This window comes from Phocoena phocoena, chromosome 17 (genome assembly GCF_963924675.1).
Source record: "Phocoena phocoena chromosome 17, mPhoPho1.1, whole genome shotgun sequence".
NCBI lineage: Eukaryota > Metazoa > Chordata > Mammalia > Artiodactyla > Phocoenidae > Phocoena > Phocoena phocoena.
Genome location: NC_089235.1, coordinates 47581356 through 47607751, shown reverse-complemented (window position 1 = coordinate 47607751; position 26396 = coordinate 47581356). Strand labels below are relative to the sequence as shown.

General features: G+C 39.1%; 1 protein-coding gene across 1 annotated transcript in view; it reads right to left on the bottom strand.

Moving 5' to 3' along the window:
* ATP6V1C1 (ATPase H+ transporting V1 subunit C1) overlaps positions 1-25885 on the bottom strand; it is a 38681-nt gene extending 12796 nt beyond the window's left edge. The window contains exons 1-6 of the mRNA XM_065895082.1: positions 25717-25885; positions 11728-11898; positions 10383-10450; positions 5436-5521; positions 2522-2616; positions 874-965 (exon numbers count right to left, since the gene is read on the bottom strand). Of these exons, the coding sequence (XP_065751154.1) occupies positions 874-965; positions 2522-2616; positions 5436-5521; positions 10383-10450; positions 11728-11859 (473 nt within the window). The 5' untranslated portion in view covers positions 11860-11898; positions 25717-25885. The remainder of the gene's footprint in view (positions 1-873; positions 966-2521; positions 2617-5435; positions 5522-10382; positions 10451-11727; positions 11899-25716) is intronic.
* Between the last annotated feature and the right edge of the window lie 511 nt (positions 25886-26396).

Sequence of the window (26396 nt, the reverse complement as noted above, 5' to 3'; positions counted from 1 at the left end):
AGGTATCAATTAAAGTCTACCTCATCATAATTATGAAATCATATCATCTAAGCACAACCTTTGATTTTCCTCCCTCTTCCTGGGTATCAATTTTGGTTAGTTAACCCAATAATCAACTCTTTTAACACAGTCTTCATTTGGTCTCCTAGTACATTTCACAGTGAAAATGACTTGCCCTGTTTGCACCACTGACAGTATCCAACCAACTTTCTCTCTGGGATATGAATGCATAACTGGAAGAGTTAAGTGCTTAAAGCTATACTTGTAGTAGTCATACTACAGTGATATTAACCAAAACAGAAGTGGTCTATTTTAAGAAAACCTAACATGTAAAAAATCAAAACTTGGAAAACAGAAAAATTAAAGAATGAGTATTACATTACAAAAGGATTCTTCTATAGAATTCTTTTAAGCAGCAGATAATTGCTATGTAATTAAACTATCATTTGATTTAAAACAATTAACTTTAGATAATTTTCAGTGAAAAACCAGATGGATAAAGGGATAAACCAGGACCCAACTCACAAGTATTATGTATGAAACAAGTATAATAAATCAGCCTCACATCTGTGTTTTGACTAGCCTGAATTAGTGAGCTTTTCTCCATGAAGTGAAAAAAACACCATTTTGATTATAGAAACAGCACAAAGTGGAACTTACTAACCCCTAACAATAGTTCATTCAGTGTATGCTAGAATGCGTCCCCAATTCTATTTTTTTTTTTTGGCTGTGCCGTGAGGCACGCGGAATCTTAGTTCCCCGACCAGGATTGAACCTGCACCCCCTGAAGTGGAAGCACAGATTCTTAACAACTGGACCTCCAGGGAAGTCCCTCCCAATTTTTAATTATTTACATATACTTGACATGCTTACGCATTCTTTCGTTCCAAATTCTGAAGATTCCCTTTCAGGTTGTTATATGCGGATGCTCGAGATTTCAGGTCATTGTCAATCTGAGTCACTCCCTTTAAAGAGAAAAACAGAAAAAGGGAATATTTTCCTAAACCTGCCTCTACTAATACAATCAAAGTAGCTGTGCTTAAACTTTAAAAAACAAAACACCACTAGTTCCTGATGTAAAAATATTCTATTATTTTAAAAGCATGCCTTTAAAGGTCATTAAAAGACAAACCTACTTTATTTTTAATAACTATGGTAATTTTCATATAATCTTTTCTATTAAGGATAATGTTTTAGTCTACATGTATTTTAATTATTGTTACTATATTACTTCTTAAACCACGTAAATGGAATCTAGGCCACTGGTTACAGAGATAACTAATTAAAAGGCTTTAAAATACAAGTTTCAAGGATTAATTTCCAAAGGAACTAAATCACATAGAGTTTTGCTGTTCACAACACCACTACTCTTCCACAAAATATTTTTGCAATAAAATTAAAATTATGTTTGAATTTATTTATAAATGTTACACAAGCTGATTTTTCAAAAAGATGAGTAAAACTACTAACAACTTAGGGAGAAAACACAAAGCAGTAGATTTAATGTTTGAGGAACTAATTTCAACTCAGCTCTACCATCACCAGCTGTGTGGCACTGGGGTAAACTACTTCACCTCTCTGAGCCTCTTTCCTCAACTATAATAGTATCAGGAAGAAGACGACTAAATCCTTGATAAGGATCAAAAGAAAACAAGGCTCACAGTAAGAGCACCACTTTATATTATCTGACTACTCATTTTCATTAAATTACATGATGACTTGAGTTAAAATCCTTGATACACTATTCATTTACATTTAACCATAGAGCACAACGTACAAATAAAGCCAGTAGGAGCCAAGGAAGTCTGTCCAGATGATTTAAACCATACTTTTCATCCTAGCCAGGTCATAGAAATGTTGTCACACAATTAATAGGTCCTTGTCTACTGCCTCATTATAGTTTCAGGTGAGACTTTTACATTTTTCTCTCAAGCTCAAGGACTTTGAAACATAAAAGGAGCTCTTAATTCAGTGAATTCATGGTTGGGCTTTAACACCTGTGGGCTCCCTGAAACTGTACATAAAATCATGTGGTACAAGAATACGGGCAATTTTTCTGGGTAGAGAATCAATACTGAACATCAGAAGGGAAGGTGTCAGAGAACCCATAAAGTTTAATCTGAATCAGTACTGTACACAAACATACTTAAGTTACCATTACCGTACATCTGAATGATTCATGAATCTCTAATCTATTCCAACTTCCTGTTCTCTGTGATCTCAATTATGCTTCAAATTTATATAAATAACTATAAAATTTTAAAGTTACTTTTCTTATTCAAACATTGTTGATGCAACATTTAACTTAACTACCTAAATAAACTACACAATTTGGATAATGTACACATGAAAGTGTTATCCTTTTTTGACACCTTTTTTTTTTAGTAAAACTGCAGTAAGTCACATATAATTAAGCTGCCCTGTCAAAACCTAAATTAGAGTATTTAATAGCTAAATACTTATAAAATAAATAAAGCCACTATAAATCAATGTGTCCTACCTGTATCATTTTTTATCTTACCTTGGCAATTATTTCAGAAATATTTTTCAGGGACTGCTTGATTGGATATTTAGCCATGTCCCATTGAAACCTTGTTATATAAGTAACCAAGTCAACTGAAATAAGGGAAGAAATTAATTACTGAGGAGAAGCAATAGAATTTTTTATAGTTTGCTACACAGTAATAGGTTTCAGTGCTGAAACTGGCATTAAGAAAATCAGTAAAGATGTCATCATTTGTGAAGAGTCCTGGTTAAGTAAATATGGAACTGTATTAAGTAACATGGATTAATCAAAAATTTTACCTTGTAATCTGATTGGATCTCTTCTCCTTACTCAAAATTTAATATATATTAAAATGTTCCTTTCTAATCTGATGACTTAATAAATGGAATATGTACATACCCATGATATGCCTCATAGGTAGAAGAAAGAGACACAAAAAGATTAAGAATCTACTTCAGGGGACTCCCTGGTGGCACAGTGGTTAAGAATCCACCTGCCAATGCAGGGGACACGGGTTCGAGCCCTGGTCCAGGAAGATCCCACATGCCGTGGAGCCTGTGCTCTAGAGCCCGCGTGCCACAACTACTGAGCCCGCGCGCCTAGAGCCCGTGCTCTGCAACCAGAGAACCCACAGCAATGAGAAGCCCACACACCGCAATGAAGAGTTGCCCCCGCTTGCCGCAACTAGAGGAAGCCCACGCGCAGCAACAAAGACCCAACACAGCCAAAAATAAATAAAATAAAATAATTTTTAAAATAATACATTAAAAAAAAAAACCTACTTCAAACTGTCTCCTCAATAAGTAGAATCTGACAAAAGTATGCTCTTTCTTTGCAACTTACCCAAACAAACTGAAAATGAACTTGTCTGTTAAAACCCTGTGATGACTGTTTCTAGGAGTCTATATTTCAGTAATCTTCAAAACATGGACCTTTGCACTTTCAAATGCCAAGAATAAGAAATGCAGCGCTTCCCTGGTGGCACAGCGGTTGAGAGTCCGCCTGACGATGCAGGGGACGCGGGTTCGTGCCCCGGTCCGGGAAGATCCCACATGCCGCGGAGCAGCTGGGCCCGTGAGCCATGGCCACTGAGCCTGCGCATCCGGAGCCTGTGCTCCGCAACGGGAGAGACCACAACAGTGAGAGGCCCGCGTACCGCAAAAAAAAAAAAGAAATGCGGAGCCAAAGAGACACTCAACCACTAATTCCCTGAGTGTGGTAGTCAAGATGACTTTACTCCTCAAGTCTGATGGGACCAAGGTCAGGGAAACCAAATGTCAATTACGGTTAACTGGCAAAAGTAATTCATACCAAAATATCTTTTCTCCTCAACTTCTCCCTACATAATACCAGCGAGTCAACAACATAGATGGTATCTCCAAAAGCAGTTTTGGATGCAATGTCCCCTAGACTGTCATCCCCCATTCGGCCTCGCAGACTGACCGCCCTAGTACATCAGGTACCTAGAGACCAGTGAAGGCACCTAAGTTGTCAACACACCTAACTTTCGTCCTGCCCCCAGCCGCACGTTAACAGACACAGTAGGCAGCTCAGGATCGCTATTATTAGCAAAGAGTAAAAATAAACTACTAAAAATTTTTTTTTTTTTACTGATTAAGTACTTCTGAGCATCTATTATTTGCAAGGAGAAGAAATGAGATTAGAGAGACACTGGATTTAAAATACAGTGACTGCTGAGAGTTTAGCTAAATCTCCATACTGCTGCCTCAGCATCCATTTCTGTGTGGCCAAGTGGCCTACAGGGGCCTAGAAGTTATACTAGATAACAGCCTGCAATCACAAGTAGATGTAAGCTCCTGATATGATTTCCCTGATGTGACCCTATGAAAAGCGCTCTCTGCTGCTGCCCAGGGCCTCCCCTGCTAGTGTACCCTTTAGATAAGACCCCCTCGAAGTTAACCGAAACCCTTCTTTTTGGTTTGAATCGACCAACCTGGACTTGGCTTGGGAACCCCAAAGCACTCCACTCACGGACCCTAATAAAGGTATGTGCCCCAGGTCCCACCGCTCTCCCTCTGCCGGCACCCTGTCTTGACCTCCCTGCCTTGCCCCCCTCCTCCAGGACCTGTGAGTAATAAACTTCTCTATTTCTCTTTCCCTTGTGGTTTTTTGTTGAACCATGGCTCACCAACCCATGACACCCCAGGGCTTTACTTAACAAACGTTAATTTAACCAAGTCACATCAGTGACCTTTATTTATCACAGTAGGCAATATAGGACAGAAAGAAAGGAAAGGGTTGCTTCTTATTATAATGACATATCACTAAAGATCAGCCTAATTAAAAATGAAGCAAGTGCGAAAGTGATATTTCAGGAGAAAACAACAAATGCAAGTATAAATGACAACAATGCGGTGGAAACCATCTTTATAAAGCCATTATTACATAGAGCAAACTCTACGTAAATACTAGTTTCTAGCTATGGAGAGGTCGGTGGTAGACTATTTCTATGGGTACTAAAGAAATGTCACATTCAAATCTGAAGGGAGGAGGCATTACTCTACAATAAAATTAATAATTTTTATTGTAAGGATTTAGCAGTTGGATGCTATTAAATACAAAAAGCTAGAGAAAACAAGTATTCAACTGGAACAATGCTGAGAGACATAACTTGGAAACACAGTTGTTAATGGGAGTTGACAAATAGATTCTGGAAAGAACTAAGGTAAATCTTTATAATATTGCTTTTGGAAGGATCCATATCATAAACTATATTATATATTATGTAGGATGGTCTTATGAGAGGTTGTGTTTCAGAGGAAAGAATGTAACTGGCAATATCACCAAATTCAGTAGTAATCATTCTATTTTAATGGCTTTCTATTGTATTTAATATCCTTACCTATAAACCTTTTTTAAGTCGTTCGCTTTATAGAAATCAATTGCAAATCATGAAACATTAGCTTACCTCCATTGGCCAACAAATTCTCCTGAACTTTATCTTTACTATCCTCCAATACGTCAGCCATATACTGAGCCACTTTCTTAACCACCCTTGGGAGAAAAAAAAAAAAAAATCAACAATCACTTTCAGGAAAACAACCTAAATTCCATACTATACAATAAACACATTACATAAAGACACGAATTTGACTCTATCTGTATAATATAGAACAAATGGGTCCTAACTTCTAAAATAATGTTTTAAGGACAAAAAGCACCAAGATCTTATTACATGTGTCAAACTCAACTGAGTAACTGTAGTTTTAAGGAGACCACATGCAATATGTTTACCAAGTCTGAAAAGAAAGTAGTGGAAAGCTAGCGAGAATAAGCTGAGAAACTGGGCAACAGATCTCACCGCACTGCAGAAACAAAGGGGGAAGCAGGAGCTTTCATTCACAGTTATGTGCTTCCCCTTAGGACAAAAGGGATCCCCCAAAAAAAAAAAAAAAGGGATCCCACAGGCAATAGAATACAAGCAACGGTAACAATGAAGAATGCGGTCCTACACTACTTATTCATTAACTATTTATTGAGCATCTACTATTTGAGAGAAACAATCTAAAGGGGTAACCATGGTGCCCAAGCTACTGAGGCACCTGCATATCACCTTCTCGATCCCTTCACTTTATAAATAAAGACACCCCCAGGTATGAAGAGAGTAAGTGACTTAGCCCCAAAACTCACAAAACCAGTTCCCAGCAGAGCTGTGACTAAAAACGTGGTGTCTTGACTCTGGAGTCTGGTGTTCTTTCCCCCATTCCTTGTCTGCCTCTGGGCCGTGGGTGGGATACAAAAGTATACGCCAAAAATCTAGCTTCCCATTGCTTAAAATCAAAATGGAAAGATACCAAAAAAGATGGATGACTAAATACAAAGCCATCTGTGGTGAGAGCCAGCTGAGATGACCAGGCTACAGACAGAAACGCATAAAGGAAAAAGACTTCACTTCCAGCTACTGTAATCAAAAAAGCATAACGGATCAGGAGCAGGGCAATGAAGGACAGGAATGGTTTTGAAAGGCTGATTAGGTGGGAAGAATGTATATTCTTGCCACAGGGCATCATACTGAGTCAAGATCCAGAGAGATAAGAAAAGCAACAAATGATGAGGGGTCCAGACTGCCGGGAGTGTCGTGCTCAGGAGAAAGGAGGTTGTGCTAGGACGGCCGGCTGGGGCCAGACTGCAGGTAGATTGCCTCTGATGTCAGCCTTTAGGGAGAGGTGTAATATGGTCAAAACAGGACTTCGGACAATTTCTCCAATAACTTTGTGTTCAACAACAGGGAGTGTAAACTGGAAGACAAATTAAGAAACTCCTGCAACATGAATCAATAAGGGCCAGAAAAAAGCAACAGAAGGACAAAATGTGAATGACGATCCTATGCGGAATGACCTCAAACCTAAGAAAGTGGAACAAATTCAGAAAAAAATGATGTAAGCCGTAAGTCTTCAACATGTTTAACTTGGGATTTGTCCATACACTTGGCTGTGTCTCCAAAATTCACCCATTCCTTCACAGAAGACAAACCATTATTCCTATATAAGTTGATGAGCATCTTGTAAACAGAACCATCTGCTATGAACATTCCAAAATGTGCATGTTCACTACACTGTAAATCAACTATACTTCAATTTTTTTTAAAAAAATGTGCATGTTTACCACAGAAATGGTTCAGAGTGTATAACTGCCTGGTGTCAAATTTATCAACTTAACATCGCATAACTCAGACCTTGACAATCTCCCTATGCATCTCTACAGGAGTATCCATGACACACGGTCACCTTAAAAAAAAAAACAACAAAAAACAAACTGCTCTAATGATTAGATTACTGAACAAGTATAAACTATAATTTACTCCACCACAATGTTCAGAGTTTAAAAACTGGAACACTCAGTCATTAAGCTAGCATCTGTCAATTCTACCTAAGTCTAACAACCATACGATTTTTAAATTCCTCTTATCTTTCAGGAAGACTGATACAAAGACGAGATTGCGTAACAGTGCAGAAAAGAATAGCTGACAAACTGCATAGGCAACTTGCAATGCTTCTGACCAAATGAACTGCATTTGCCCTAAATACTTACTTCCCTAAAAAATGTGCGCAAACCTTAAACTATACTCAGGACATCCCACTGATGATTTAAAGAAAGATCTAGAGAGCTATTGAGGTGATTAATAAGGATCCAAGTAAGTGTTAATAATTATATTCTCAGGAACCTCCCTTCTCACTGTCCTCTTCGTTGTCATGACCTAACATTGCAATGAGGCTGGTGGGACTGCAGAAAGGAAAATCACCTCGGGGCGGGGGCAACCACGAAGTTTACTTAATTAAAAACCTATAATCAAGAAACCAAGAGACAAAAAAATGACTGATGGTAAGAACTGAGACTATCATCAAAAATTATTTTCACATTTGCTCTACTGAATGCATGGAATTATTAACCCTAAAAGCAGTTTGTTACTTTGGCTTTCATCCTCTCTTTTCCATTTTTATTGCCTAGTGCCTGCCCTTAGCTGACGTCTTCAATATCTCTTGCGTAATCTACTGTAAAACTAGCCCCCAACTGGCCTTTTGCCTCATGAGTACATCTTTAGGTCTATTTATTTACTTACCACATATTGTTATGTCAAAAGATCTCTCTGCAACACCTCAGCCTCTACTACCAGAGTACTGCATTATGGTGGTTCTATCAATTCAGAAAAGCATAACAGCATAAACAAGGAAACCCTTCTGCACAGATTTTGAGATTAAGTTCCCCTCTATTCAGGTCTGTTCCCTTAAAGCTTTAATCAGAGGTACATTTCTCAGATTCTCCAAAATTCTGGTTTTTTACAAATTATACCTATTTACCTAAGCCCTAAGTATTTAGAAAGCTCTGTACGTCAAGAGTCAAAGGGATTATAGACTGAGTCTGTCAATTAATCAAAATTCAGAAAGTTACTAAGGATCCCATACCCATCTTCAGCTAAAATACACAGTAACTGAATTTCAAGTGACTAAACCTGTAGCCTAGAAAAATCTTTTAATGTAACTGAATTTTGAAGACAAAATCATCACCAAATAAATCTTCAAATAAATGGCGTAACAGCCCATGTTCATGAATCAAAGACATAATACGTCATGATGGCAATACTGCCCCAATTATCTACAGATTCTACATAATCCCCATCAAAATTCCAGCTGACTTCTAGCAGCTATTTGACATGGTATTCCTAAAATTCAAATGGAAATGAAAGGAACCAAACAGCCAAAATAATCTTGAAAAAGACAAAGTTAAGTTGGAGAGCTCACACTTCCTAATTTCAAAATTTACTACAAAGCTGCAGTAAAGAGGGCAATGTGGTACTGGCGTAAGGACAGGAATATGGAATACAAATGAGAGTCCAGAAATAAACCCTTACATTTATGTTCCATGGATTTTTGCAAGGGTGTCAGGACAGTTCAATGGAGAGAGAATAGTCTTTTCAACAAATGGACAACTGGATATCCACATGCAAAAGAATGAAGATGGACTTCTCCCTACCACCATATACAAAATTCAATCAAAATGGATCAAAGACCTAAATGTAAAAACTAAAACTATAAAACTCTTAGAGAAAATACAGACATAGAACTGTGTGACCTTGGATTAGGCAATGTTTTCTTCCATACAACATCAAAAACACAAGCAACAACAAAAAAGAGATAAATTGGACATTAAAATTAAATGTTTTGTGCTTCAAAGCACACTATCTAGAAAGTGAAGATGACCGACAGAATGGAGAAAATATTTGCAAGTCATATCTGGTAAGAGTTGTATCTAGAATATATAAAGAACTCTTACAAGTCAATAATCAAATGACCAATAAGCCAATTAAAAAACAAAGGATCCAAACAGACATTTCCCCAAATAAGAAACACAAATGGCTAACAAACACATGAAAAGATGCTAAACGCATTATCAGCCATCAGGGAAATGCAAATCAAAAACACAATGAAATTCTCTTTAATATCCACTAGGATGGCTATAATCAAAAAGATGGATAGTAACAAGTATTGTCAACAACATGGAGAAATTAGAACCTTCATACACTGCTGGTGAGACCGTAAAATGGGACAACCACTTTGGAAAACAGTCTGGCAGTTCTTCAAAATGTTAAAAGTACAGTCACATTGACCGAGCAATTCCACTCCTAGGTACATACCCAAGAGAAATGAAAACACATGAGCTCACGAATACTTGTACACAAATATTCATGGTAGCATTATTCATATGAGCCAAAAAATGGAAACAACCTTAATATCCATCAACTGATGAATGGATTAACAAAATGCAGTATATCCTCACAACGTAATATTATTTGGTAATAAAAAGAAATTAAATGTTGATACATGCTACAACATGGATGAACCTTGAAAACATTACACTAAGGAAAAGAAGCCAGTCACAAGAGACCACATATTGTATGATTCCATTTATATGAAATGTCCACAAAAAGCAAATGTGTAGTGTCAGAAAGTAGGTTAGTGGGCAGTGGGGGTTAGGGAGTAACTACTAATGGAAACAGGATGTTTATGATAGTGGCAGGGGGATGAAAATGTACTAAAATTGATTGTGCTGATGGCTGCACAACTCTGTGAATATATGAAAAATCACTGAATTGTACACTTGAAGTAGGTGAACTGCCTAGCATGTAAATTATATCTCAATAAAAATATTAAAAGGAGTCACCATTTTCACACGTCAAACAGCTGTATTTTATTGCACGTTAATTATATCTTCATAAAGTTGATTTACAAAGAAAAAAAGTCACTGTTTTCTAAAACCATTCCAATAAGCAGAATACACATGTGATAATAAACCCAATGCCCCCGTAGCCTAATGGCGACTCTCATTTTGCTCTAGCCTATGCATATAAATACATTACCCTTCTACAAATGCATCCAGTTTAGCCAGTTCATCAGACAAACCAACCAAGACGTCCAGTGTGCCAACCTAGAAGGGAAAAACAACATTTCATTACTGAGATTTCATCCTGTTTTTTTTTTTTAAACAGGGTAATACAACATCTTGATTTGAAGGGCCTGCAAATCTTAAGTTCTCCTTATTTCATAATATGCAAGTGTGGTTAAAAAATGTTTGCTAGACACTGCAAAGCTATTTATATGTACAAGCTAATCCTCTAATTCATGGGCACAGCCACCACTTAGATGTGAAGATTCCACAAGAGCAGGCCTGTGCCTCTGCTGGTCCTGCCCAGTGGCAGTGGATCATTTGAAGTCATGGTTTACAAGAGCAGCTCTTAAGCAGGGGTCCAGGGTTGTGCATCAGAGCATCTGTAACTGAAATTGTGGTGTTTCTTTTTAAAGGAAACTTTAGGATTATTATTATTTTTGGCCGCGCTGCATGGCACACAGGATTTTAGTTCCCTGACCAGGGACTGAACCCGTGCCCCTGCAGTGAAAGCACGCAGTCCTAACCACTGGACCACCAGGGGATTCCCTGTAATTGAATTTGTACTCAACACTGTGTATGTGTAAATGAGCGTGTTTTGGAAGAAATGTCCACAGTCTATATCAGTGTATCAAAGGAATTCGTAAGTCCCAAAATACTAAGAACCAGTGGTTTTAAGTATTTCTTAAATGAGTGTTGTATGTAACTGCCTCATTTGGTTAACCAGAAAAATGTAAGTATTATGATTTTTCCATTCTTTACAGAAGTTCAGTCAACCGATTACTGGCAGCCTGCTTCACTTAGAGGCTGCTACATTACTGATGTTTAATAAATGTTAAATAGATAAACTAGATTAAATAACTAGGATAGATTTGCCAAGTATAATTAAAGAGGTGAAATGGTAAAACATTTACAACATCAGTGAGTATTACACAAATTTAATAACAGAAAAATGGATTCACTGTGATATATAAGAATATATAGTCCCAAGATTTTTCACTTCTAAAAATCATATTTAAGTAATACACCGAGTATTTTCATAAGATTTCTCATTAAAATTTAAATTATAATTTAGAACAGCACAAAAGTTTAGGGAAAATGTTATTTTGTTTTGGTAGTTTCCTTCAAGACATCTCAATTTCCTTATTATCTAAAATTTGAAGATCAGAAAGAACAAGATAAGTTTTAAATTATGCCAATCCCTAGAGATGAGAGAGTTTTCTTTTGAAGGAACCTGGATATCTCATTTCTACCGAAAGGTAAGCAGAGACAACTGTCCTCCCCTTCATGATGAACAATTTTGCACAGCACAGTTTTACCTTTAAGTCAGGAATGTTGAACTTTGAAGTAACTGCAAGATTGTTGTTCTTCGTAGTTGCCGCATGCAATTTCTCCCATGTTTGCTGACATGTTTTCTCCCCAGGAGCTGATATAAGCCAGAACTCAGTCATGTTGGTTACCAGATATTTCTTCCAAAATCAAGAGAGACTCTGAAATGTAAAACAAAACAAACTAAAAGTACATTCAATATCACTTGTTTCTAAATTATTTCAGAGTGATAAGCATAGCCTGTTGCAAACTATCAATAATTCAACACTGGCATACAATCCTAAGCAAAGTCAAATCTACTTACCTGGATGTAAATCATATAAATGGTAAATGGTGATTTATTTATGATACTAGGAAAAAGAGATGATAAAGACCTAATACATGAAGTACATAATTTTTTTAAATTACAAAACATCCTAAAATGGGAATTAGTCAAGAAGTGAGACTACCCAAAATATCAGCCACCAACAGTTTCATTCCACAAAAGAAGGTGGGAGAGTCACAAATTTATAGGTTTATCTTAAATTTTTAAAACATAAAACCAAAATAGGAAGTAAAAAAAACATGCATAACTCTTACCTTTGAAAAAGAATTGAATCAATGCATTTGAACAGTAGCCACCAAATAAATTTGCCACATCTGGCTTAGCAAATCCTACAAGGTCAGCCAAATTGGTGGTTAATTTTCATCCATATTCAATCTAAGGGAATCTCCTCAATCTCTAGCGTATACTTAGTGGCCATCAAACGCTTACAAATTTGCAAAAAAAAAAAAAAAACTTGACAATCAACCTTGTAAATCAGTCTCTTATTTAAAATATGACTTGGGGCAGGGAGGGATGCATAATACAACACGATTGGATCTGAATTAAGAGGCTGTGGATCTCCCTTTCCAGAGTTCCATTAAGACAAAACCAACCCTCTTCCACAATCTTTCTCCCTCTCCCCTTTTCCCTCTCTCCCAGACACACACACACACACACACACACACACGCACACACATACACATGCACACACACATGCACACACGCGCACAGAGAAAAAGAAAGTCCAAAACCAAATCTACTCAGAATCTAAGTAGGTAAAAAACACAAACACAGAAGAATTCATAATATAATAGTGTCATTATTTCTACTTTAATATGCTTTCATTAGAACCACCATAAACTTTCTACTACCACTGCTTGTTTAACCTTTCCTGAAATTTGGAGTCTTAGGCAGAAAATAACGATCTTACAAAGTTGTCCTGATAATCAATCAAATAATGAATATGAAAGAACTTTGTAAATTTAAATTTCCTTTAAAATGTAAAATATCATAGTTAATCGCAATGGACTTTCATAATTTCAAAAGACAACTGAAATTAAAGTAATCCTACCGGGCTTCCCTGGTGGCGCAGTGGTTAAGAATCCGCCTGCCAATGCAGGAGACACGGGTTCGAGCCCTGGTCCGGGAATATCTAACATGCCGTGGAGCAATTAAACCCGTGGGCCACAACTACTGGGCCTGCACTCTAGAGCCCGCAAGCCACAGCTACTGAGCCCACGTGCCACAATTACTGAAGCCCGTACTCCTAGAGCCCACGCTCCGCAACAAGAGAAGCCACTGCAATGAGAAGCCTGTGCACCACAACGAAGAACAGCCCCCGCTGGCCAAGACAAGAGAAAAGCCCGTGCGTAGCATTGAAGACCCAACGCGCGTAGCACTGAAGACCCAATGCAGCCAAATAAATAAATAAATTTCTTAAAAAATGTTTAAAAATAAATAAAGTAATCCTACCAGGTCATTACACAATTGAAGGTGACCTGAACATATATGCCATTCAATATTCTTATTTTTTTCTAACTTCCATTTCAAGAGCATCTACCACATACTAGGTACTGCTCTAAACGTTTTATACATTATTATTTCAATTAATCTTCCTAACACCTCTACGAGATACATATCATCCTCCCCACTTGTAGATTTTTTAAAATAAATTTGTTTATTTATTTATTTTTGGCTGCATTGGGTCTTCATCGCTGCACACGGGCTTTCTCTAGTTGCAGCGAGCAGGCTTCTCGTTGCAGTGGCTTCTCGTTGCAGAGCACGAGCTCTAGGCGCGTGGGCTTCAGTAGCTGTAACACACGGTCTCAGTAGCTGTGGTGCACGGGCTTCGTTGCTCCGCGGCATATGGGATCTTCCCGGACCAGGGCTCGAACCCCTGTCCCCTGTATTGGCAGGCGGATTCTTAACCACTGCACCACCAGGGAAGTCCCCCGCTTACAGATTTAAAAACCTACTCAGAAAGGTTAAACTGGTGAAAATAAAGATGGTGGTATTAAATGAATCTCAAGAATTGTACTCTAAGATGATTTTTTCCAACATTCCTAAAAAGGCTGCACTAAGAGCTGCACTCTCTCAAATGGCCAACAAACTAAACACAGATTAATAGTGATGGTAAGCCCAGAAAAAGCACTCAGCCTGGCCAGAAAAACAGTATCTGATGACCTGCAGATCACCTCCTCTCCCCGCAAAATGGCAGGTGACAGAATCAATTGTTAATGTCTTCCTCATGATACTGTTAAATTATCTAAACTGCAGCTTCTTCAAAGACTGTAACCATATGAGCTATTACAGTAGATGTCACTGTCATACCACTTAAGAGTTCTAGAAAATCTTTTTCAGCCAGCAGGTTTCCAAAGGATTTCAAGAAATATAGAAAGAGGACCATATTTCCTCATTTATAAATACCTGCCTGACTCTACAGAGCTTTCATCAGGATCAAATGAAATAATGTCATGGTAATTCTAAACAAAACTAGAGTCCCATCCTGCCTCTAAAGGCTGCTCCCAGTGTCCCACGTAGGAAATATCTTGTTTACTTACTACCTTGTAAATGCCACTATTATGCATTTATCACACTATTCTGCCTCATTTTTTTCACAACATCTTTTCCTCCCCACCTGACTGGGAAACCCTGAAGGGCCAGAATCATACCTTCTTTTCTGATGCTCTAAAAACCCAGCATATACAATTCCTGCCAACAGCAGGGATTTTATGAATAAATAAGAGACTTTATGAGTAAGTCCTTGCTCGTTTTATGAATAAATGAAATATAATTATAACAATGACTCTGAACCAATCAAAAAGTCTGATCAGAGAAAAAAAATAAGGGCCAAGAAAAATATTTAAATGTTTTTTAAAGCTTTTTTTTTTAAATTTAGTCTTTCAGAAAACAAATCCTAACCTTAGAGTAGTATATAAATTAAAAATCAGTAAAGCTGCAGATTACTAAGCCTTTGTCTTTCATTATTTTACAGGTGAATATAGAAATATAAAAGAGAGGGATTGAGAAAGAACCTGTTGGTACTTCAGGCAAAGCCATGGCCTCAATTCTTCTATCCTCTGGTCAAAGCAAACTATATAAGAGGAGTCTGATGCGAAAGACAAGCGACTTAAGTATCTAAGGATAAATGTCTAAGAACTGCCTATGAGAAGAGCATCAGTAAGACTTCTGCAAAATCCCTGTTTTTTGGTCCACTGTTATCCTGTCACTTAAACAAGTCACATAAAAAATTTCTTTTTGAAACTGCAGTACAATTTACGCTCAGTTCCAAAAAATCCCTATCTTTGCAGATGAACGTATTTGTCGGGGGGAGGTCAAAAAGTGAAATCCCTGTTGCTAAACACATTTCCCCTTCTGAGCCACACAGACAGTCAAGACTGGTGTCCACTGGTTATCATCTCACCCAAGGTCTGGACACCTCCACTTCCGCCGACTGCTTCAACTGACTTGTTTTTATGCCTAATTATTTCCCTTTGTTTCATCTTGTATATTGGAAGTCAGGCATAAATATAGGCAAATCATATGTTAAGCAAAAGAGAAAATGATTTAAAAGGCATTCCTCAAGACTCAGATCAAGGTTTAAGTCCCTCTGTTATATGTGTGTACACAGTTGCTCTCTTGATGATCTTATTTATACTCAAGGCAATTCCAGTCTAGATGCTGAACACTATCCTAAATTGTATCTCCATCCTAGGCTACTGTGCTGCATCTAGAGCTGTACCCAACAAGTCTCCACAGCTGACTACAAGACATCTCCATCTGGATGTCTCCAAAAAAACCCAACATTTCTAGTCAAACTCCTAATGGCTTCCCCAAAACCTGGTCCTACTCCAGTGTTCCCTGAGTTAGCATAGTTAGTACCCCTGCAACATTAGACAACTATCAATAGAATTGTCAAATGTCATCAAGATAGCAGCCAACACTTATTGTGCACTTCCTACCTACCAGCACCAGTCAAAACACTTTACAAGGATTAACTCATTTGGTATATCTCATGGATAGTGGTTACAAATGAAGAAACCAAGGCACAGAAAATGCCTCATACATTATATGAAATATATAGTACAATATGTATCATGTCATATATCATATAAGTGCATATATTACATGCTAAGGATGAATGTATTATATGCTCTCACAGCACCTTTTAAGTATTTCCCTGAGCAACACTTTTTATTGATGTCTTTCTACCAAATAAACTGTGCATTAGGGTAGGTGGAAACCATGATAGCTTTTGCTCACAGCCGTACCCTCAGTACCTGGTACAGAGGCTGGTATGTAGAACCTCAAGAAGTATTTGTTGGGCTTCCCTGGTGGCGCAGTGGTTGAGAGTCCACCTGCCGATGCAGGGGACACGGGTTTGTGCCCCGGTCCGGGAAGATCCCACGTGCCAAGAAGCAGCTGGGCCCGTGGGCCATGGCTGCTGAGCCTGCACGTCCGGAGCCTGAGCTCCGCAATGGGAGAGGCCACGGCAGTGAGAGGCCCACGTACCGCAAAAAAAAAAAAAAAAAAAAAAAAAGTATTTGTTGAATATTCTTGAATGAATAAGTAACTGTGAAGATTAAGTAAGATAATAAAGTTAAAATACCTGGCTTATAATTGGTTCGCTCCCTTCACTTCCTCCATATTTTTTAAAGTCAATTTCATTGAAATATAATTTATATACAATAAAATGCACCCATTACAAGAGTACAGTTTGATGAGTTTTTGACAAACATACACACCTGTTTAACCACCACCAAAATCAAGATTAAGAACATTTCTGTCTTCCCAAAGCCTTCCCTCACACCAAGGCCCAGTCAATCCCTACCCTACTGCTGGCCCTGGGCAGGTGCCAATCTGCTTTCTGTCACACTATAGATTCATTTAGCCCGATGTAGAACTTCATTGTAAATGGAAGTGCACACTGCGTACTCTTTTGTATCTGGCTTCTTTTGCTCAGCATGTCTGTGATATTTGTCTATGGCCTGTGTATCAGTAGCAGTTCATTCTGTTTTATAGCTTAGTGTTCCGTGACATGAATGTACAATGGTTGCTTACCCATTCACCTGCTGATAGACATTTGGACGATAACTGGTTCGGGGCCATTAACAACAAAGGTGCTATGAATATTCCTCTACAAAGCTTTTATGAAAGTACCATTCATTTCTCTTGGATAACCATCTAGAAGTGGAATTTCTGAGTTGAATGATTAGCATATATTTAACTTTATAAGAAGCCACCAAACTGTTTTCCAAAGTAGATGTAATATTTTATATTCTCACTAGCAAGATACACAGTTCCAGTTGTTTCACATGCCCACCAACACTTAGTGCTGTCAGCCTTTTTATTTTCAGCCATTCCAGGGGGTTGCAGGAGTATCTCACATTTCCACAATGACTACAAAGTTCAGGATCTTTTCATGTTCTTATCAACCATTTGTATATCTTCTTTTGTGAAGTTTCTATTCAAATTTTTTGTGAAATTTCTATTCAAATATTGTGCTTAATTTTTTAAAAAGCTGCATTCTTACTGAGTTGTAGGAATTTTTTGTGTGATCCTGATACAATTTGAGAGGTGTGTGTGTGTGTGTGTATTTCTTACGTACTTTCTCATGTCTTGCCCTTTCTTAATGGTGCTTTTGAGTAGAAGTTTTCAATTCTGATGTCCAGTTTACTGACTTTTTCTTTTATAATATATGAGTTCTGACATAAGAAAAATCTGCCTACCCCAGAGTCACAAGGATTTATCCTGTTTGGAGTTCAGAGAGATTCTTCAATCTGTGTTTATGGTTTTCAACATTCACCCATTATTTTCTTCAAATTTCTTTCCTGCTTCTCTTTCCCTTTTTTTGAGACAAAAATGGCATGTATATTTAACCACCTGATATTGTCCCACAGGTCACTGAGCTTCCATTCACTTTTTTAAATTGTTTTCCTCTCTGGGCTTCAGTTTGGATACTTTCCTGCTACATCTTCTAGCTGGCTGACTTTTTCTTTAAAGTAATCTATTTGTCTCATGAAGTGAATTTTTTGCTTTAGATGTATTTTTTACCTTTATAAGTTCCATCTTTTAAAACTTCTCTTTCCTCATTATGTTCATGTTTTCTGTTAAATCACTGAGCATATTTACAATTCACAACATTAAACTGTTGATCACTGGATTTTGTTTTCTTCCTTTTAAGAATGTTGTGCTTTGTTCTGGCAGTTACCTTACTTGAGCTTTAGCATGCTTCATTTCAAGGCTTGTTTTTATACTTTGTCAGGCTAAGTCTAAAGCTTTACTCTAGGGCTAATGTAGCCTTTCTACTAAGATCTGACCATCTGGGGATTCCATGGGATGCCCCAGGGATTCAATAAGGTATTCATACGCCTTCCGGCCCCATGAGCTCTGGCAACTGTCTAACGTTCTCTAGTCATTCTTTGCCGGGCCTCCTACAGAGAGAGACTCCTTTACAGATGGTGGGTTTTCTGTCTAGCTCCCTCCTGTCAGCCTATCCAACCCGCGAATTCTAGCCAGATAAGCCTTCCCCAACTCCAAGCCTCCTCAACTCAGCAAGACCAACATGCTCTGCTTGGTCTCCTCTAAACCATGGTCCAGAGAGTGACTCCAGGCAGAAAGCCAGAGGGATTACAGAGCTCACTTCACTTGTTTCCTGTCTCTTGGTTCCTGTATTACCTCTGTTGTCCAATAACTGGAAGCAGTTTTTTCATATATTTTATCCAACTTTCTAGTTGTTTATGGTGGGAAAGCAAGTATGGTACCAGTTATTCCACAGTGGCCAGAAGCTGAAGTCTGCTCTTGTTTTGCTGTATGTATTGTTCCTGAGTTTTTGGTTTTGCTAGGGATTCGACCACAACCTCCCAGTCCCTCAGCCCCATGCTTTAACATTTAATAGAAAACAGGATTAACAACAATGAACATGAGAAATATAACAAGTCTAGGCTGAAAGACTGTAATAATACTATTTGTGGGAAGAATGGAGCACTGCTTTGGCAGTAAAGTGGAGAAATGTTCATTTCCATTTAAAGAAAAGGACAGATGTAGCTTGAATAAATGTCCCACACATATGTGTCATTAATTTTGCAAATGTATAGCATGCTCTAATGATTGATAAAATATAAATTCATTAAAAAGCATTAATAAAGATATAATAACTTGCCATCATTAATATTTCCTCAATCTAAAATAATTATATATCACAGGATAACCCAAAAAAGTTCTGTACCTTTTTTAAAAAGGGACAATTTCTAGAAGGCAGTTTGTCAATGTTAATCAAAAGCCATAAAAACGTTGACACAGCTTTAAGAAAGAAGACTATATATAGGTATAAACATTAAAGTGTTAAAAAAAACATTAAAGATTATCTCTTGGGAGTGGATTATGAATGTTCATTTTCATTCTTTCTGCGTATTCCTGTTTCCTAATTTTTTATTAATGAATTACTACATGTAAATGCCAGAAAAACCCCACACACTTCATTTAAAAAAAAAAAGTGGGACAATATCCTCACACTTGAAAACACTGAAAAGTTTAGAGACCGTTAAATGGCATGGCAACAAAGAACCCTGGATATAAATACAAAAGATAAAGGCAAAGCTGGTTAGTAGTAGCTGTGTCTGAAGTATGAGATCAAGGTTGGTAAACAGCCTTTTTATCTCACTGGGAATTTCAGTCAGAAAGAACCTAAATGCCAACTTCAGGAAGCATAGTGTAACGGCCACAGCACTGAACTGAGAATATGAAGACTTGGAATCTAATCCCAATTCTGTATATCACTGTCTGCGTAAATTTCATTTGTAAAATGAGAGGACTGGATTACCATATCCAGGATCCTTTTTTGCTCCTATATTCCACGAATCTATACTGGCTAAGACCCAGGATTCTTTTTTTTTTTTTTCTATTTTCTTGTTAAGTCCCTCAAGTAAATCAGATGATTGGACAGGTTTCAGAACCACTATAGTAAAACAGGAATTTCCATGATTATATAGTGAGTTACATAGTAAATGTTACAAGAAATGGCAAATATTCCTTAATAAGATGGCTAAACGTCATACCATCATTATCAAGAATCACGCAGTATTGTTAGTTCTATAATACAGGAAAAATTTTTGTTCTATGGAGTTCAGAAACCTTAAATACACGAACCCACGTTTTGCATGCTTTCTATGGCAGCTTACAAACTTAAAAAGTGAAAAGCAATATGATATATGAAATCAAGTACAGAACAATACGAAATCTGGGTAAACTACTGCTTTGCTCAAGAAATACACAATTTTATTTCATTTATGAAGGACCGAACATAGAGGATTTTAATGCCCTTCGTACAAATAGGTGGTTTTGTGACCATAGTGTTAGAATCCGGATTCATTCCCAAAACTTCTTGAAAAACTTTTCCAGCACTAAAAACATTGCTCTAGGGCTTCCCTGGTGGCACAGTGGTTGGCAGTCCGCCTGCCGATGCAGGGGACACAGGTTCATGCCCCAGTCTGGGAAGATCCCACGTGCCGCGGAGCGGCTGGGCCCGTGAGCCTTGGCCGCTGAGCCTGCGCGGCTCCGCAACGGGAGAAGCCACAACAGTGAGAGGCCCGCGTACCGCAAAAACAAGCAAACAAAAAAACACATTGCTCTAGGTGATAGGAGGCTGAGTTACTTACAAAAACTTATGCCCCTAGTCCTGCTTCTGCTCAGAAATAAAATTCAAATCTCCCATTCTTCACAGTCATCACTACTAATGTCCTTTGTCTGAGTTTTTCTGCCTTATCTTCACAATGTTCTGACCTTCCTTTATCCATCTTTACCTCAGGCCTGCCTGTAGTCTCTTTCTTACTTGCCTCTGCTCAACAGTCCATTTTGCAGAAAGCAACCTCTTTCCTATTTCAACCAACTCAAAATTCTCTTAACAAAAAGATTTCCGCAACGAAGTCCAAACATGCACCAAATCCATTCATATAATCCCAAACTATTTCTCCCTCAACCCGCATGTCCACTGAAATCCATGTAATAGACTGCATTAAAGCAGACATCTATCTTACGTTTTTTTCCGCCCAAATATCTGTTTGACTGTAACTGCTTTCAAGTTAGGGTCATATCATTCATCAAATGTTTTAGGTGCTTAAATTCCCAGAACTGTGGTAAGAAGCAAAACAAAATGCACTCCCTGTCTTGAAGGAGCTTATATTTGTGTGTGCGTGGGTGTGTATGTGTGTGTAGGTCTCTACAAGTAGGTAGGTCTGTGTGTGCAGGGAAAGGTAGGAGGAAAACAATGCAGATGACAAGATAAAAAAAAAAAAAATCAAGGCGGAATACACTGGAGGCAGAAGAGAAACACTAGTCAAATTTTTAAAACACTTCTATCTTGTCTGACTGCAATAAGTATTTTTTTTGTTTTTAAAGCAGTAACAACTCTTTTTCAAAATGGAAGGAAGGAAAAGAGAGAAGAAAGGAAATCCTGGGTCCAAATCTCTGAGACTGTTTGTTTCATTACTGTATCACCCACTTAAGAGAATTTAAAGGCGGTGGATTATTTTCCTACAGCATGGATTTGAATGTAAAATAAAAAGAGTAAAGTAGTAACTAACACAACAACACAAAAGGTGGGGATAATAAACCCAAACAGCTACTAGCATTTCTTTTGTAAATGAAGGTATCAGCCTGACCCAGGATAGGGGCAACCACAGAAAACAGTACAGCACCCCTATAAGTGCTCCAATACTTAAGTCCTTTTAATGCTTTCAAGGAACCAATATTTTAGTCTCTGAAATGCAACCACCTTTCACAGTAAATTAAATTTCTCAATAAAGGCTGAACGTGGTCTAAATGCAAAACAACTTCCTTTTTCAGTCCTTGAAAATACCAAGTCGTTTACTAAAGTGACTTATTTCAACAGGCACAAGAAGGCATACCTCAGATATCAGTGAAATATCACATAGCCTTCCAACTGTGACACATCAACTTTTAACAGAATTGATCAGTGCAAAACATTTACCACAATCCATTCATCTTAAAAAGTTGCTACATCCTTCCCCTAGAAATTTTTAACACTATACAAATAAAGAGTAAGAATAACTGTTTCCTCTCTGAATGTTAAAATTCTAGCCTTCAAAACAGAAGCACCTTAACTGGGATTGTGGGAGGGACTTGCTCACAATAAAACTTGTTTTAAAAGTTCCCAACAACAATGGGGGATTTTACCTTCCAAGAGACTTTGTCATTCATGCAGAAGGAAATTTTTAAATTATCAGGATACACACCTTCTTTAAAAAAAATCTTAACTTTTGTGTTGTTTTGTTTTCAACTGAAACAGTACCTATAAATGCTCTATAATCCTTTTAAGAATTACCTGAATTTCATGCCATAAATATACTGAAATATGAAAGACAATTTAATCTTTAATGTATTTTATAACCAACTGCCATCTTTTTATTTTACAGTTGGCCAGAAATAAATGTGTAAGAACCAAGCCTTACTTAGGCATAGATGCTGATCATAAAACCTGAAACCAGCTAGAAAGGTAACAACTCATAACACAATGTTAAAAATCTCTTGCAATTTCTGCTAAAGCAAGCTGAATCGACAGGCAAGGAGGGCACTGTACCCCCATTACTAAAGGAACCATGAGAACCTTCTGAGGGCCCAGAGACTTTCTCTCTGCCACAGGCAACTCAACACTGACCCAGGGAGCAAACAATTCCTTCCATGCCAGGCAACTCCCTGATTCTACACTCATGGTTCCCAAAACGTTACTTCCCTTCTCTTTCAGGCTGTTATTTTATAACAGTGACTGGACCACAGCACCATGTTTTCCACTAGAAGGTGCTGATATCTCTAAGACAACGTATTCTAGCCTGAAATTCAACAAGCCAAAGATCTAAAACAAGCTTGTCGCCCCCAATTCATCACTCAGGTAAGCTTGAGATCCTGTTTCCTGGTAATGACAACCACTTATTGAATATGTGCTATGTGATTAGCACTTCAATATGCTAAAGCAATTTTGTAGTTGATTCCTTCAAAGAAGATGGTATCACCAACCCCACTTGCAGATGAGAGAACAGTTAATGAAATTTCTTGCCCAAGGCCACAGAGCTAGTGACTCCATACATTTCACTTGCTAGTTTATTAAAACACTGCTCTTAACCTCTATATCCCCAACATCTAGTAGAGGGCCTGTCACTAACAAGTACTCAATACGTGTCCAATAAATAAAGGATGGCACCATATGGGGTGTTTCACAACCAAATGGTACCTCTCTCCACCAGGAGGAGTTTGGAAATGTCTGGGAGCATTTTAGGTTGTCCCAACGTGGGGGCCACTACCACCATGTAGCGGATGGGGACCAAACAAGGGACAGTCCTGTCCAAAATGCCAAAAGCACCCACTGAGAAACCCTGAACTATAGGCTGGTTCACAAAGAAAACCTTTCATAGTAAAGTCAATCCACATGCTAACCAGCTTAATTTATAAATAACTTGCTATTTATGGATAGTTTGCTTAAAATATCTTAAAAGATACATCAATCTCTTTCTATAAAACACCATTTTTGCATTTACCTGCATTTTATTTTCAAGTACAGAGCTAAGGCTCCATCTTCTATCCTATGATGTAACCAAAGCACATCTCCTCCACTGTCCACAGGGCTCCTCTTGGAACTCTATAAATGTATAGCAGATTTGCTACACATTTGGAACAGGATTTTGCTTCATTATCAAGAATACAGTTTGAATTTTCTAGTTCCAAGGTTCACTCTTGTCAAAGGGAAATTTTAGACTGCCCTGCTTCACTGCCTGAGCTATCTTTCCAAGGCCACCATACTAATGGTTTCTACTATGTCTTCAAAACTTCAGTGAAATGTGAACCGAACATGAATTAGTTTATAACTAAAATGGTATAAAATTCCACATCCAAAGGGTGAAAAAGGTTTACTGCAGCACACAGATCAGAATATGTACAAGAATAAAATTTAACTAGGAGGTATTTGGTCAGAACTGCAGCAACGCCTAAGCAGGCTCAAGTGCAAAAGGAAGACTGACCGCTTGGGGACTGGAGCACAAGAAGATCCTTTGGCAAAGGTTTATTTTGGCATACCAGCTTTGCTCTTTAGCCAATGCAACTATGTCGCAAGCTGTGGAAATAATTACAGAATCAAAATTTTGAAGCCCAAACGTTTCTTTTTAGGTAGAGAAAACTAATGTAAATAAGGCTCTTAAGACTAATATGCCAAAAAATAAAAATGATCATTTCCTGCCCAGTTCTAAAAGCAGTATTACACTAACCACCTAGCTCTCAGCATTTACTTTAGTCAGATCCCGAGTACTGTTTCTTTAGATTTTATCTAGTCCCTGCAAGATACACCAAAAGAGTCTGAGACACAAACCCGAGGCTCCGTCTTCAGCACAATTTGAGACTTGCTTGTTGCCAAGGAACCGTGATTGACAAGCTGAGTACCTTCTGCCCACCTTGTTGCTCATTATCTCCTCCAGCTGAACTGTAAACTGAACCGCTTCACCCAAGCCAACAGAAAAGCCGTTTTTAAAGCACTGACCACCGCTGCCAAATCCCTTTGAAGCTGTCCTACTCAAAAAAGTTCACCAAAAGTGCTGAATCAAAGACTACAGTGCACTACGAAAAACTCACCCTTCTCTCTAGATGTGATTGTGGTTAAGTACTGTGCAGGTAATCAGCAATCAGAAGACGATGGAAGTTATGCTAGGCTTAAACACATCACTTGATGTCCATTTCTAGGTCCAAGGGTCTAGATAGGTCCCTAACTATACAATGAATGGCATTTTCATCTACTTTCTCTCAAAGACCTGTGAGAACAAAATTAACATGAAAGGTAATTCCTGTGACTACTGTTCAATAAAAGATGTTCCGGAGTAGATGACAGTACCAAAGGATAAGTTTGGAAGGCCAAAACAGATCTTTGCAAAGGAGTCTCCCCTCAACCCCCAAAGGATCCAGTCTCCCCTGTGTACTTCAGGACTGCTTTGGGGGTAACTATAACTACCCTCAGTGAAGGGTGCAAACAGAATCTAACCAAACTTTCCTTCCCCTTACTCCTCTGTTTCTCAGGTGATTCAATTTGCCCGTGTGATTCTCCCCTCAAGCTCCTTTTCAGGGGTTTCTTGCCTACCCTTCCCCCATTCTAATAAAAAATGGTTTGAGTTCTCTGGATTCTCGTTCTTTCCCCTGCCCACAAGGACCCTGCGTCCTCTCTGAGGGGCTCCTAGACCCTTTAAACTGCCACCCCCATAGCAAGCGCGTACACCCAGTGGAGGCTCTCGCGGTCGCTGTGACCTCACACACACCACCCCGGATCCTCATCTGGGCCACTCAGTCACCTTTCATCCCCCTGAATCAAGCGGACGAGCATTCACTGGGATCCTCACCCCAATCCAAGGAGAAATGTCCCAGACCGGAATTTTTATTTCTGCCTCTGCCACTGAGTACCCCCTGGGGCCCTTTCTCTTTTTCCCTCCTTCCTCTTCCTTAGAGACAGAACCTAGGCCCAAGGCGGCGACGAACCCGCGCCGAGAAACCAGACACAGCCGCCCAACCGGCTCCAACGCCTCAGCCTCGGCCCCCGCGCCCGCCCCCATCCCTCCCCGGCAGCGACCGCAGCGCAAGCTTCGGCCTGGCCGGGGCTCCCCGTCCGGTGTAGCCATCGCTCACTGACCCAGGGAAGTGTCAAACGAGGAAGTGGCAGCAGTAACAGGTACAGAGGTGTACAGCCTGGCAGACGTTAACGGCTCAGCGCTCCATCCCTACCCGACCTAATCTCCGGCCTCACAGCTTCCTCGACCCCAGAGCCCACGAAGCAAGTCACGTGCCAGCCGGAGCGGTCAGCTGACCGCGGCGCTCGCCGCTCCGCCTACGCGCGCGCCACTGCGCAGCCGCCGCGGCCGAGCCCTCGGAAGAGGGGCGGGGCGGGGCGGGGCGGGCCTGGGAGGCTCCCGGGGGATCCAAGGAAACCCGGGAGTCGCGGCTGGCGGCCGCTGTTCCGCGATTGGGCAGGGTTCCTGCTTCTCCCTGTGTCCGGCCCGAGTCTCGTGCGCCACTTGTGAATTTCACGGCCACCATCCCTAAGGTTATCCCACTTCTTCAGGTTTCTGCAGTTTGGAGTTTGTCTCCAGCCCCTACACAGGCTCCTCCACTCGGGGTTTTCTTCGGACAGCCCGGTTTTCTGAGTAATACCCTTAATAGTTCACTTCGGCCGCTGATTCACCTTTTCCTTCCAGTCCACTTCAGGTTAATTCCATAAATGTTCATGGAGCATTTACTGTGCGATAGTCACTGTGCGAATTTTCTTAGGATTATCTGCTGGCGTGAATCACTCCTTGCAGGAGAGAGCCTGTT